This window comes from Dipodomys spectabilis, unplaced genomic scaffold, assembly GCF_019054845.1.
Source record: "Dipodomys spectabilis isolate Male_0828 unplaced genomic scaffold, ASM1905484v1 ptg000263l, whole genome shotgun sequence".
Lineage (NCBI taxonomy): Eukaryota > Metazoa > Chordata > Mammalia > Rodentia > Heteromyidae > Dipodomys > Dipodomys spectabilis.
This window is the reverse complement of record NW_024870940.1, coordinates 1,051,730-1,065,371: the sequence shown is the minus strand read 5'-3', so window position 1 is coordinate 1,065,371 and position 13,642 is coordinate 1,051,730. Positions and strand designations below refer to the sequence as shown.

Genomic DNA, 13,642 nt, shown 5'->3' with positions numbered 1-13,642 from the left:
TGGAAGCTTATGCAGCGCAAATGCAGATCACACCCCCAGGGGTAACACAGATTTGGATAAGACAGGGCAAATGGTCTCATGGAGACTGGCAGAGAGGGGCGGGGCAGGCAGGTGGGAAACTGCAGGAAGCCCTTCTCTGAAGTGGGGAGCAGGGGTGAGCACCTGTGGCTCCTCTTTGAATGTCTGGGGTCTAGAACCTCCCCGGACTGTCTCGCTGGAGGAAGACTGGGGAGAGGTTATGCCCTCCCTCTCCCGCTCAGAGGAGTTTAGATAAGGGAGTTTAGTTCTACCTTGTTTCCTGGTGGAACATTCTACCTTTCTGCTTTTCACTCATCAGAGATGCATTCACCACGTGCACAGGAATGGTGTCAGGAGCTGCTGGCTGCTGGTTTTCTGTGAGCAGGTACTGGGGCTTGACCACAGGGTCTCGATGCTATCCTCAGCTGTTTCGCTCAAGGCTGATACCACTTGAGCCACAGAAGCGCTTCACATACCCATGCTGGATTTGAAGACTGATCCTCAGATCTCAGCCTCACAGCAGCTAGGATGACAGGTGTGGCCCACCAGTGCCACTTTAACACATCTGTCACTGGAGCTTTGTAATGGCAGAAACAAAACTTGCTTCTCAGACACTTGGGAACACCTCTTGCCTGGACCCATTCTGCCACCTGGTGGCCACTTCCAGGAACTACACTCACACCCTGGCCGGTCTCTTCTGAGCGCTTTTTCCTCTTTGGGCCTAAAGGAAGCCCCAAGTTCACTTTGTAAAGTTCTCCCCACCTGTGTCTGTAACTTTCCAATGTCTGAGCCCCTGGGCCTTCTGCGGACTATGGCAGGGCCACCCATTCCTATGCATAAGCCAGGACTGGTGTGATGTGGGCACTGAACACTGCAGAGCAGCAGCCTGATCCGATTCCAGGCCCGGCTCCCAGAGGCTTTGTGCCTCTCTCTTGTTCACCATGACAAATAATGCAAACACGTGCACAGTCTCAGTCAAACAGTGACTTGTGAGCCACACAGAGGCCTCGTGACACTCCACTCCACGTTCTGATAGGAACGGCCCAAACTTGAGGAAGCCTGTGCTGGGCTGTCCTTGGTGATTAAAGCAAATACTAGAACATGGACCTCAACAAACTGCTTCCTCTACTCATGAGCTGAGTACAGAAATGGGGAGCAGCTGCTTGGAAAGCTTCGTTGTGATCTCACGGTGCCCAGCTTGCGACAGCAGGGTCAGGGCGGGCACGTTCTCAGAGCACAGGGGAGCCCCGGGATGGACTGTCAGGTCTTCTGAGGACTCTAGGATGTCTAGTTTAATAAGATAAAATGCTAAGAGTCATAGCATTCATCTCCATTGCCCCCTCCCCAGCTTCCCCGGAGCGCCTTTGAAATTCATTCTTACTGCCTCTGTTCCTACCTGCTACCCACAGAAAGCACAGCCCGGGCCTGGGGCAGGGGGGAGGCGGGGGAGGGCGGGGAGGAACCAGTGGCAGGTTCTGTTGAGATAAAGGGAATCCAGTTGTGAGGGACAGGGATTCCCAGCTGAAGACACACACAGAATGCTTCCTCCACGGGTCTACACAGGGAGGGTGTGAGGGGAGCAGGAGATGGAGGACCAAGGACGGGAGGATGGAAACTCCAACCAGAGAGGACAAGGAGGAGACACGGGACTGAGAAGGGGCCCAGGATGCTGTAACTAGTCAGTGGGATTGCCAGAGGACCGTGTGCACAAGTAGCCACAGAGGAGATAAAATGACAGCCTGTGAAGTGCAAAGACACGAAAGGGTGGGGAGGAGGGGAAGGGGCGGGGAGGGGCGGGGAGGAAGAGCCGGCAAGCCAGTCTCCAGGAACCGATGAACTAAAGCTGCTGGGGAGAGCTGGGTCCCGAGGATTTGCAGCAGGTGCTGTGTGCACGGTGCCCCCGCTGCCTCTCTCCTGAGGGGCCCCAGGAAGGACCCTGATGCATTTCCATTGATCCCAAAGCAGCTACATATGGAGACTGGACTCTGGGACGTCCAGCGTCACGTGCTTGGCTCTCGGCCCAGGCTGGAATCTTGTCCGTTCTTGGTTGAGCAGCCGCTGGCAGCTCGCGGCTTTCCGGATCACCTCTCGCTATTGCTGTGAGAAGCCGGCCATGGGGCTCCAGTCTGACGGGTGGTCCCCTCCGCCTGCTCCCCGCTTCCCCTCACCACTGGGTCCCCTCCGCCTGCTCAGCCCTTCCCCTCACCACTGGGCGCAGATCACATCACCTCACAGAACCTGCACGCTTTATTCCCAGGTGGAAATGCCTCTGAGCAGCACGGGGGGCAGAAGGCAGAGCAGAAGCCAGCGTGGCGGGCTGCGGGCTGCGCGGCCCCCCGAGGCCTCGGTGCGCTGTGGCTGCTGCTCCGGAAGGGTTATCTTTTTCTCGGTGTTAAGGGGCTTGCCTTCCATCTGGGTCAGGGTCTGGATCCAGAGGTTGTAGTTGGCCAGCGAGGTGTATATTCCAGGGGTGTCCTTCTGTCCACAGCTCTTGCCCCAGCTGATGATGCCCACCTGGTACCACTGACTCCCGGGCTCCGCGGTGCAGACCAGGGGCCCTCCACTGTCGCCCTGTGGGCAGAGGGCGCAGGTCAGCAGCGGCCACAGAGGCGGGACCCTGCCCACTCGGGCATGTGGTACACGGGAGGAGGGTGGGCCTGTGCCCAGGGCTGGGGGTGTCGGGGCTGGGGAAGGAGAGGAGCCCCGTGCTGCAGGTCCTCTCACTGGAACACAAAGAAGAGGCAGGAAAGGGGGGCATGAGAAGGGTATGAACAGCGCCTTTAGCGGAAGGAGCGTGAGCCTCGAGGAGGAGACAGGAGGCCATGCGAGCCTGGGCAGAGCCGGGGCCAGGACTTCGGGATGCCCAGCATTTAGCCAAGCCCTCCACCACGGCTCCTCCTCCCTCACCAAAAGCTCTGAACAACCACAGCTCATCTGGGGTCTCCGTTTGGTGGAGGGCGTCTTACTTTCTACACTCCTGCCTAAAACTTTGCCTTCTGCAGAACAGGGTGAGAACTAGCCTTCAGCAAACACCCCGTCCTTCTATGCAGCCTCTATGTCCAGGACTTTGTCAAAATGGAGGTCATTCCAGTGAGGTAGGAGCTGGGAAAGGCCATAAAACATCTGGGGCAGAACACCTGAAGTATTTGTTCCAGGGGTGCATCACGAACATTCCTGTACATTGAGGAGGAGCCCGCATCCCTTCATAGAAAGCTGGGTCTGTTGGTCAGTAGGTTCTGTGTGTGGAAGCCTTTGGATGCAAGGCAGCAAGGCTCACCCTGCAGCGGGCCCCGGGAAGAGCTTTCTTCCAAGGGCTCTGGCTAGAAGCCAGGCAGAGTCTGGTGAGAGCCTGACCCCAGCATCCCCAGTGGGCATCTGTGAGATGGACGACACGCAGGCCCACCCAGCCCAGGCTGGGTACAAGAGGCCCAGGATTCTAGCCAGGCTCCCACCATGATCTAGTGGGACCCCTGGCCTAGTCATGTCCATTCACGGCCTCTCATCTGCCCCGTGGGGAGCACGAGGTTGCAGTCCATCGTACCTAATTAACACAGGAGTGGCTGATGATAAAAGCCAACCCTGCCTTCCCATCCACGAAGAGTGTGGATGACACATCTTCCACCTCTAAATGAAATTCTGGGGCAGTGAGATCTGTGGCACTGGGCTTCCCTCAGAGACCCTTGCTCTCCCCATCACTGGCCGCAGGCCCGCGCCCCTCCCCCGGGGTCACAGTCCACCGGAGAAAACGGCCCATCCTTTCACATTAAGCAATAATAGATGCCTCTGTGGCCAAAAGCCTTTCCACCACGAGCCGCCTCTCCTGCACTGTGTACGGGGAAAAGAGCATGCTATGCTTCAGACACAAATCCAAGTCATTCATTCATTCATCCCCAGAGCCAAGAACCCGTTCTCCAGTCTTCTAGGTATCAATTTAAAATTTTTTTCTTAAAAAAAAAAAAGTATTCATGTTACTACAAAGAAGCAATGAAGCTAAACGCTGATTAGTTCTGGTTGTGGGCCCAGCGGCTGCTGGCTGAACCATGGGGACTCGGCTCACCCGCGGCACCGAGGCCTGCTGTGCTCGCACCATGCTGCTGAACGAGTGAGTGAATGAATGAAAGGTGACTCCTTGTGTGGGTCACAAATCCTCCTTGGCTTTTTGTTTCTATTTATTTATTCCTTTGTGCCAGTCCTGGCGCTCGAACTTGGGGCCTGGGCGCTGTCCCGGAGCTTTCTCACTCAAGGCTGGCCTGCTCCCACACCTCCCACACTGCCACACCTCCACTTCCAGCTTTTTGGGGGTTAATTGGTGATCAGAGTCTCATCGACGTGCTTGCCTGGGTTGGCTTTGAACTGCGATCCTCCGATCTCAGCCTCCTGATTCACTAGGGTTACAGGCATGAGACACTGGTGTCATTTTCCCAGAAATGGAAAACGCAGGTGGAGCCCTGTTTATCGAGTGTCCCTAACGAACACCAGACGTGTTTCCGTCAGAGAACTGCGTGCTGGCCGGAGCACCCTCGAGGGGAAGCTCTGACCCCTGCACGTGAGCACTCTCCTCCGGGGCGCCGGCCTCCTGTCGCGGTTACCTGGCACGCGTCGTAGCTGGAGTTCCCGTACCCGGCACACAGCATGTTCTTGGTGAGCTTTGGGAACACGGCCACACACTTCTTCCAGTCTCCAATGACCATGGGCACTTTCATCAGCTCGGCCGTCATGGACGTTTTGTCCTCTGCCCCAGAGAGAAGCTCATCAGAGAAGCCGTGGACGGTGGGTCTCCCCTGCACATCCCACGGCCCGCCGCGGCGTGGACGGTGGGTCTCCCCTGCACATCCCACGGCCCGCCGCGGCGTGGACGGTGGGTCTCCCCTGCACATCCCACGGCCCGCCGCGGCGTGGACGGTGGGTCTCCCCTGCACATCCCACGGCCCGCCGCGGCGTGGATGGCGGGTCTCCCCTGCACATTGCACAGCCCACCGCGGTGTGGACGGTGGGTCTCCCCTGCACATCCCATGGACGGTGGGTCTCCACTGCACATCCCACGGACGGTGGGTCTCCCCTGCACATCCCACAGCCAGCTGCGGCCTAGAGCTGCCACGCCAGTCCCCGCATCCGCCGTCCGCCTTGTTCCTCACTGCCATCCACTCTTCCATCTGCCCCCCAAGCTTTTCCAGACAGCCCCCTACCAGCCCCATTCCTCTCTTTTAGAACCTAGCCCTCCTCCCGCTCCGCCCCGGCCAGCCCCGCAGACTCCCTTGATTTTCCAGCAGGGTCCTGCCCGGTCACTTCTTTGCCTGTTGTTGCTGCTCCTCCCCATGCTCCCCCCCCCCACACACAGGACCATGGGAAGTGGTTTTGCAGCCCAGTGATAGAGCAAGGCTCTGGGCACAGCCCTGGGGCATGGGTTGGCTGCGAAGCTCAGGGGCCGTGATAGGGAGTTGGCGCCGGGGTCTCTGGGGACCAGGACTTTTCTTCTTGCCTGGATGTCTCTCCTTTTCATCAACTTGGATCACATCAAAATCAAACTCTTCCTGAGCATTTGTAATCTTGTCTACCTACATCTGCCTCCTCCTCCTCCTCCACTTCTCCCTCCCGAGCACAGCATGGCGCCAGAGCCTCCCTCCGCTGAGTTCCTGAGTTGCCCGCAGGCTCCAGGCCCAGCCGGCCTGTGCCAGTGCTGTGACCTGAGCATGTACTGTGCAGGTCCCTGACCCCTGTGAGAGCCTTGGCTTGGTGGGTTTGGGGTGATCATTCTCCCTTTCTGCCCCACGCCTTTCCTCCTAGTTTGGCAAAATGACAACCTAACAGGTACCACAGACTTATTTCTAGGAGCAGCTGTCCGCCCTAAGCACCAGGAGAAGCCTAGCCGGAAATGGAACCCTCAGACCAGGGGGACGTGGGTGGGAGAGGGTGGAGGTCCTCTCCTCCTCTTCCTCCCCGCAACGCCCTCCTGCAGGGAGTTCTCCAGAGGCCCGGGGAAAGCACGTACTTGGCTTGGTCTGGCCCCACCCTGCTACCCAGCACTTGTGCCAGCGGGCGGGGACCGGCTGCGGGGGCAGGCAGATGGGCACCACCGCCTCGTTGAACTGGATGGGCGAGGTGAGCAGCAGCAGGGCGATGTCGTTGTCCATGGTGTCTTTTTGGAAGTCCTTGTGGAGAATGATGCTGGCGATCTCCTTCACCTCCATGGATGGGCTCATCAGGTTGGTTGTTCCCACGACGATGCTCAGCTCCACTGGGCTGGTGACCCAGAATGGGGGGGGAGGGAGGGGAAGGGAGGAGAGGTCACCGAGATCACTGCGCGAAAAACCCAGACCAGGCCATGGACCTGCACCGGTCCTGGTGTGCCCACAGCTCAGGGTGGGGATTGACCAACAAGGCAGGCATGGGCTGCTGTGTCTGCTGGGCGCACAACCAGACATGCAGACCGAGGGAATACAGGGTCCAAAAACTAGATCCATACTGCTCTAGCTCTTGGATTCTCAGTGAGGATACCAACATGTACATGCAACAATCTGACACCGAACTCCTAGCTCAAGGATCATAGTCAGAGTTTTCAAGTAAAATGTGATCAGTAGTGGAAAAACAAAGAAGTAAAGCCAGGTGTTCCTGAGTAGCACGCAGAATGGGCATGGGCTAGAGCTGGGATTTCAATTCCGGGCCTCTGTGGGAGGTGCGCAGGGGGGGTCGGCCATGGCGTCATCTGACCTCAGTTTCCCTATTTATAAAGGTACTCACACTGAAATTACCACTAGTGCAGTCTTAGTGGAGTGTCTGGTGCATGTGAGTAATCAGCAATTGGTCCATGTCCACTCATCAAAGAAGAGTAGACAGAAAATTCGAGAAGGAATGGTAGGGGGAGGGACTTGCTGGCAGGACTGGCAGCGTGAGCTCGGAGGACCCAGGATGGGCACTGGCTGTCTCCTGCCCCAGCCTGAGGGAACTCTGCCGTCGGGGCTGGCTAAGGACCAGGACGACCTGGTTACCAGCACCCCAGGCCCCGGGTACTTACAATATGTCCTGAGAATTGACGCAGTGAGCGGCCGTGAGGACCCACCAGGCGCTGATGATAGAGCCGCCGCACAGGTGCTGGTTTCTCGCCTGAATACTTACCTGCCACGGGAACTCCCCCACCTCAGCCTCCAGCCCCCCGACAATCCGGGAGTACCGAGTTTTCCCCTCGAAAACAGGTCTTTCGCCACACCCTGCTGGAATGGAAGAGAGAAGGGAAAATGGGCACGTCAGCCCAGAGGTTCTGTAGATGCTTTCCCTTACAGCTGGGTGCTTGTGTTCCAGGCTTATAATCCGAGTCACTTGAGAGGTTGACAGGTAAGGACTGTGGTTCGAAGCCACGTTGGGCAGACAAATCTGTGAGACTATCTCTAATACACCAGCAAAAGGCTAGAAGTAGAGGTGTGGCTTAAGTGGTAGAGCACCAACCGTGAATGAAAAAGCTAAACAAGAGGGAAAGGCCAGAGTTCAAGCCCCAGGGCCAGCACACAAATTCCCCTTAGAATCAACAGAAACTTTGGAGATGCAGCTAATCAGCTGATTCCAAAATGGCCCACCAAGTGGGCTCAGAGTGACCCTTAAAGGTCCCGAAGAATGGTGAGATAAGGCAGAGAAAGATCGGACGCAGCCAGGTGCTGGCCTCTCACGCCTGTAACCTTGGTTACTTAGGAGGCTGAGACCTGGGGACTGCGGCGTGAAGTCAGCCGGCGCAGCAAAGTCCACAACACTCTTGTCTTCAATGAACCACCAGAAAACAATCAGAGGTGGGGCTGTGGCTCAAAGTGGTAAAGTGCTAGCCTTGGGTGAAAGAGCTCAGGGATAGCGCCCAGGCCCTGAGTTCAAGCCCAATTAAAAAAAAAAAAATCAAAGGCAAAGTGAGAGGAGAAGCGCACCAAGAGATGCTGCCAGGCCCTCCCTCATTCCCTCTCAACTCCAAGGATGGAAACAGCCCTGGCTCAGCTCCCCTCAGCATTAGTATGGCCGCAAGCCATTCTGGATCCCTCTCGGCCTGACTCTGTCCCAGAACGGAAGCACTGGGTGGAGATGGAGCGCACCTGCTGAGGGAATGCTGGGTCCTGGGACCGAGAACCACGTCTGGCCCGGAGACAAACCACGAGGCAAGGATGCTGTGTGGAAATGCATCCGTGGTGCCTGCCCTGCCTGCTGGAAAATGTCCGCCATGCGATGTCTCTAACAGGGGGCTGGGACTGAAGGAAGTGCTACGGCGATCTGAATCCTGAACTATTTCTTCCAAATATTTTGTTCATGGGGAATTTTCAGTGATAAGAAACAGGAGTGAAAAGTCAGGCTAAACATTCATAATTGAAACGTGATTTGGTTGCATTAAGAAACTGGATGTAGCCAGGCATTGGCGGTTCACGCCTGTCAGCCTAGCTACTCAAGAGGCTGAAGTCTGAGGATTGCAGTTCAAAGCCAGCCTTGGCAGGAAAGTCCATGAGAGTCTTATCTCCAATAAACCACCAGAAAACCAGAAGTGGTGCTGTGGCTCAAGTGGTAGAGCGCCAGCCTTGAGCTGAAGAGCTGATGGACAGCGCCCAGGCCCAGAGTTCAGGACCCATGACAACAAAAAAGAAAGAAAGAAAGAAAGAAAGAGATAGAGGAAATATGTCTACCTCTAGACTCCCAGCGGGAGAGGAGTTGGCCGGCTGACGTACAGCTGTGGGCCCTCCCTGAGACACAGCCCTGGTACAGAGCCACACCTGGCTCTGGTGGTCACTCATTAAACAGCTAGAGGACTTGCTAACATGGACGTAAGATAATCCCACCTATAAGGCTGACGTGGGGATGAATTCTGACAACGGATGCTGAAGTGCCCACAAACCCTCTGGGTGGAGAAAATCCTTGAGCCACATTGTGGCCAGGGTTTCTCATATGCCATGTCCCCGTGGGGGAGGCCACAGATCCTTGGTCCCGAGGATGCCCAAACCGCTGGTGCAGAATCGCATGCGCAGATTGATGCACAAACCCAAAGCCTGGATCTGCAATGGCAGCAGAGAGGGCAGAGGGCAGAGAGAACGGAGGGTCAGAGAGCAGGGGGTCAGAGAGAACGGGGGTCAGAGAGAACAGGGGGTCAGAGAGCAGGGGGTCAGAGAGAACGGGGGTCAGAGAGAATGGGGGTCAGAGAGAACAGGGTCAGAGAACGGGGGGTCAGAGAGCGGGGGATCAGAGAGAGCAGGGGGTCAGAGAGAACGGGGGTCAGAGAGAACGGGGTCAGAGAGAACGGGGGGTCAGAGAGAGCAGGGGTCAGAGAGCAGGGGGTCAGAGAGAACAGGGGTCAGAGAGCAGGGGGTCAGAGAGAGCGGGGGTCAGAGAGCAGGGGGTCAGAGAGAGCAGGGGGTCAGAGAGCAGGGGTCAGAGAGAACGGGGGTCAGAGAGCAGGGGGTCAGAGAGCGGGGGGTCAGAAAGCAGGGGTCAGAGAGAGCAGGGGGTCAGAGAGAACGGGGGTCAGAGAGAACGGGGTCAGAGAGAGCGAAGGGTCAGAGAGAGCGGGGGTCAGAGAGCAGGGGGTCAGAGAGAGCGGGGGTCAGAGAGAGCGGGGGTCAGAGAGCAGGGGGTCAGAGAGAATGGGGGTCAGAGAGAACGGGGTCAGAGAACGGGGGGTCAGAGAGAGCAGGGGTCAGAGAGAACGGGGGTCAGAGAGAACGGGGTCAGAGAACGGGGGTCAGAGAGAAGCAGGGGTCAGAGAGAACCGGGGGTCAGAGAGAGCAGGGGGTCAGAGAGAACGGGGTCAGAGAGAACGGGGGGTCAGAGAGAGCGGGGGGTCAGAGAGAGCAGGGGGTCAGAGAGAATGGGGGTCAGAGAGAACGGGGGTCAGAGAGAACGGGGGATCAGAGGGCAGGTGGTGCAGGGGGCAGGGGGGGCAGGGGGCAGGGGGTGCAGGGGGCAGGGGGTACAGGGGGCAGCCAGTGCCTGGGCAGTGGTGTGCTTCGGGTCCCCTTGCCCTGGACCCCAGCCAGGCCGCACTCCCTCGCTGACCGCCTGCTCCATGCAGCCAGGCCCTGGCCATGTTGAGGACAGGCGGTGTTGGGCTCCAGATATGGTGAGGCCGGAGGGCCAGTGGAGTGAGGTAAGCAGCCCTCCTGTGCCCTTGGGGTGACTCTGGGAGAAGCCTTAGTCCCAGGGCGGTTCCCAGTTACACACACACACACACACACACACACACACACACACACACACACACACACAGTCCACCCCGGGGCGTGGGTGCTGACCCACAACCCACTCAACTCAGCTTCCTTCCAGCCTGGGCCGCGGCCTTGGAGAGGCGGACAGCGCATGCGGGGCTGTGAGCAGCAGGCTGCCAGAGCAGGAGCGGCCTTGACCTGGAAGTGCAGAGCCCCACTTCCTCCTGCACCTGCCAGTCCCCTCCCTCCCTCCCTCCAGCCCCAGCAATGGGCACCCCAGTATTCTTTCATGCATAAGTGAAGCCTCCAGTTTCCAAACCAAGGCTCAAGGTCAGACAGATCAAACTTTGGGCTGGGGAGCAAAGGAGAAGACAGAGAAGCAGCTTTGCGGAGGGGGGCTGGCAGAGGGGAGCCCCCCTCCTCGCTCCCCCGCCTTGTTCCTGGAAGCTGGCACCATGGTGGCCACTCAACCGATTCACAGGCTCATGTCCACTCTCCTCTCCCTCGCCCTAATGCTCACCACAGACTGGATGACGGGAGAGGGGAGGGGCAGCAGTCCTGCCCAGCCCCTCCTGGGTCAGCTGCTCTGGCCAGTGGGAGAGGAGTCCACGTACCAACATCTCCCCCCATGGCTTGGGCAGCGAGGAGCAGCACTAAGAGCAGGGTCATGGCCATGTACGAGGCTGGAGGCTGGGGCGGGGGGCAGGGAGGCTGGGGGGCAGGAGGCTGGGGGGCAGGAGGCTGGGCTGAGGATTGAGGCTGCACAGCCTCTTCAGGGCTGGCTCACCCTCCGATGTCACAATGGGGCTGGGTTGAAAGCAGGCTGAGGTCATGCAGGCTTCTCTCTGGCTTCTTCTCTAGGCCTAGAAGGTCTGCCTAGGGCCTCGTGCGGAGACCCGCCAACCTGGCTCAAACGCAGCCACCACACTCGGTGGCATCTCGCCCCTGATCCTTCAGGATCCTGGGCTTCCTCTTGTACAGAGCCATCTCTGTCACTGCATGGCCAGCTGGCAAAGCCAAGCCTGTGGCCTAGAGGAGGCCTCTCCAGGCACCGACACCCTGCGTGGTCCAGTGGCCTCCTCCTCCTCTGCCTCGCCCCAGCCGAGGAGGACACAGGCCCTGTCTGGGGCTCTTGGCTTCTTTCACCTCTGCCCAGAGGGGGAGACTCCTCTCCTATCACCTGGATTTATCCCACATGACCACCCCCCCCCCCCGGCAGGGCCCTGTGCACCCAAGGGTGAAAAGATGAGACTCAGGCGGCGAGGTGGGGCCGCGGCCTGGCTGGGCAGTGGGATGTGGCCCTGGGGTTATCTATTACCCTTTACCTCGCACACACCGACAGGGGTGACCTCAGAGGCCTCCACAGCTGCTCCATCCACTGCTGAGCGGCAGCTACCATTTCCCCAGCGGGAGGTGTGGCTGGGGTTGGAACTCAGGCCCCTGCGCTTGCCAGGTAGATACTCTCTACTGAGCCACGTCTCCAGACTCTTTTGCACTGGTTATTTTTTGAGGATTTTTGCTACACCTACTTGAGGCTTCCTGCTTAGCCGGGATGTTAGGGTTAGGGAGTGCCACCACATCCCTCTTCTTCCATAGGGGTGGGGTCTCGCAGCGTTTTTCTGCCCGAGCTGGCCTGGAACTATGATCTTCCCAACCTCAGCCTCCCACACGGCTGACGGTGTGACTCACTCATCCCAGGTACTGGCTGAGAAGGGGTTCTGGAACTTTTCTGCCAGGGCTGACCTCAACTTCACCCTTCTAGGTTGCCAGGATTACAGGCATGAGCCCGCAAGCCAGCATCTGGCTTGTATCTCTCATGCATCTGCAGAGCACGTTCTTGATCTAGGTCGGGTTAGTTTGTGGACAGCGTTTGAGAGCAGGCAATGGTCACCCATTACTGAGAGCCCGGCCAGCACCCAAACCCAGGTTTCCCAGCTCTCAGTGGGTGGGCTTCCAGACATACAATCACTTCTGAGCTCACGTGGCTCTCGGAAATCCACGGGAGGAGAGGACACTCGTGGGCTTGCTGAAGACAATACGGGCTGGAGCTAGAACTCATGCCACGCATGGTCAGCCTCCAACCTGGGCGGCAGGCGAGCCTTCTCCTCCTCTCTCACTTATCATCCATTCTGGCCTAGCAAACGTGTCGAAGGCTACCAGGCTCCATTCCAAAACCTGACAGCATAGGCGGGAAAACCCCTCTTGTCTTCGTGAGAGCTGCAGTCGTGGGAGAGACAGTGAGGCCCTGCCGAGGGCTGAGACGGCGTGGGGTGGGCATCTGTGCAGTGCAGAGCCCAGCGACGGAGCCACGCAGCAGATGGGACAGGGCCTCGCCCAAGGGCGCCTGGGAACCACACCCACACCCAGAGGAAGGGAGGAGGGAGCCTTGGGAGTAACGGGGGAGCCCTGAGATAACCAAGAGGCCAAGAGCAAAGCAAGAGATCAAAGATTAGGAAGCGGGGACTTCCTCCCGTCTGGGTGACGCGGACTGTGTTTATGAAAGAGAGCACGCGGGGTGGCAGTGTCCTCTGACTCAGTGAAAGGATGGGAACATCTCAGGAACCATTATTATTATTATTATTATTATTACTATTATTATTGCCGTCCTGGGCCTTGAACTCAGGGCCTGGGCCTTGCCCCTGAGCCTCTCTGTGCTCAAGGCTAGCGCTCTACCAACTTGAACCACAGCACCACTTCCAGCTTTTGCTGTGTAGTTTGTTGGAGTCTCAGGGACTTTTCTACCTGGGCTGGCTTCAAACCACGATCCTCCTATCTCAGCCTCCTGAGTTGCTAGGATGACAGGCATGAGCCGCCCAGCCTGAGGAACCATTATTTTTGATGGTCTTAAGATAGAGATGAGGAGCCCATCTTAAAACAGGCGTTGAGGAGGTGGGAGAGGGGAGGGCAAAGGGCAAAGGAGAGGTGCGGACGCACTGAGGGCTTCGAGGCTCATCCCCCCCCCCCCCCCCCCCCGCCCCCTTCTTCCTCAGAGGTCTCCCCTCCCCCTCGGAGTTTCCTCCAGCTCCCTGGCGGTGGTCACCCTCCTCTTCTGGCTCTGTTGTCTCCTGGTCACCGTTTGTGTGGACAGGTCCTCAGGGCTCAGGTGCCCGCAGCCTGCCCACACCCTCCTGTGTCGGCTCCATCCAGTGACCCCAGACGTCTCCGGGCCTCTGTGTGTTTGCCGGGCTGCCAGCCTTTCAGACCACTCCACTTTCTGTCACCTCTCCCGCAGCGCCGCCGGGCACCCTGGAACTGTGCTGAACCTCTTTTCTCTCCCCTTCTTGGCAGACCCTCCATCGCGCTCTTTCTGATGGTAAAGAATGTATTTTTATTTATTTAAAATATAGTTTTAAAAATAGAGCACACAGAGGAGTTCTCAAGATGGCGACGGGGCAGTAGGGAAACGCCACAGCTCTCTCCAACCAAAAAGAGAGTTCGAGTTCCAACCTTTAATCTCCCCAAGAGAC

At 58.0% G+C, this 13,642-nt stretch overlaps 1 protein-coding gene across 1 annotated transcript; it reads right to left on the bottom strand.

Moving 5' to 3' along the window:
• Positions 1-2,247: 2,247 nt before the first annotated feature.
• Positions 2,248-10,795, bottom strand: LOC122125296 (serine protease 55-like). Its single transcript, XM_042699895.1, has 5 exons — positions 10,738-10,795; positions 7,031-7,226; positions 6,008-6,258; positions 4,608-4,750; positions 2,248-2,589 (listed from the first exon to the last, which is right to left on the bottom strand). The coding sequence occupies exons 1-5, from the start codon at positions 10,793-10,795 to the stop codon at positions 2,266-2,268; spliced, it is 972 nt and encodes a 323-aa protein (XP_042555829.1). The 3' UTR covers positions 2,248-2,265.
• Between the last annotated feature and the right edge of the window lie 2,847 nt (positions 10,796-13,642).

Excerpts from the sequence above, each read along its gene's own strand:
- LOC122125296 (XM_042699895.1), bottom strand. The coding sequence starts at position 10,795 with ATGTTGGTACGTGGACTCCTCTCCCACTGGCCAGAGCAGCTGACCCAG. Across the intron at positions 6,259-7,030 it reads GTCAATTCTCAGGACATATT|CCCAGTGGAGCTGAGCATCG; the intron begins GTAAGTACCCGG and ends CTGGGTCACCAG. Across the intron at positions 4,751-6,007 it reads GTGGGGCCAGACCAAGCCAA|AGGACAAAACGTCCATGACG; the intron begins GTACGTGCTTTC and ends TCTCTGGGGCAG.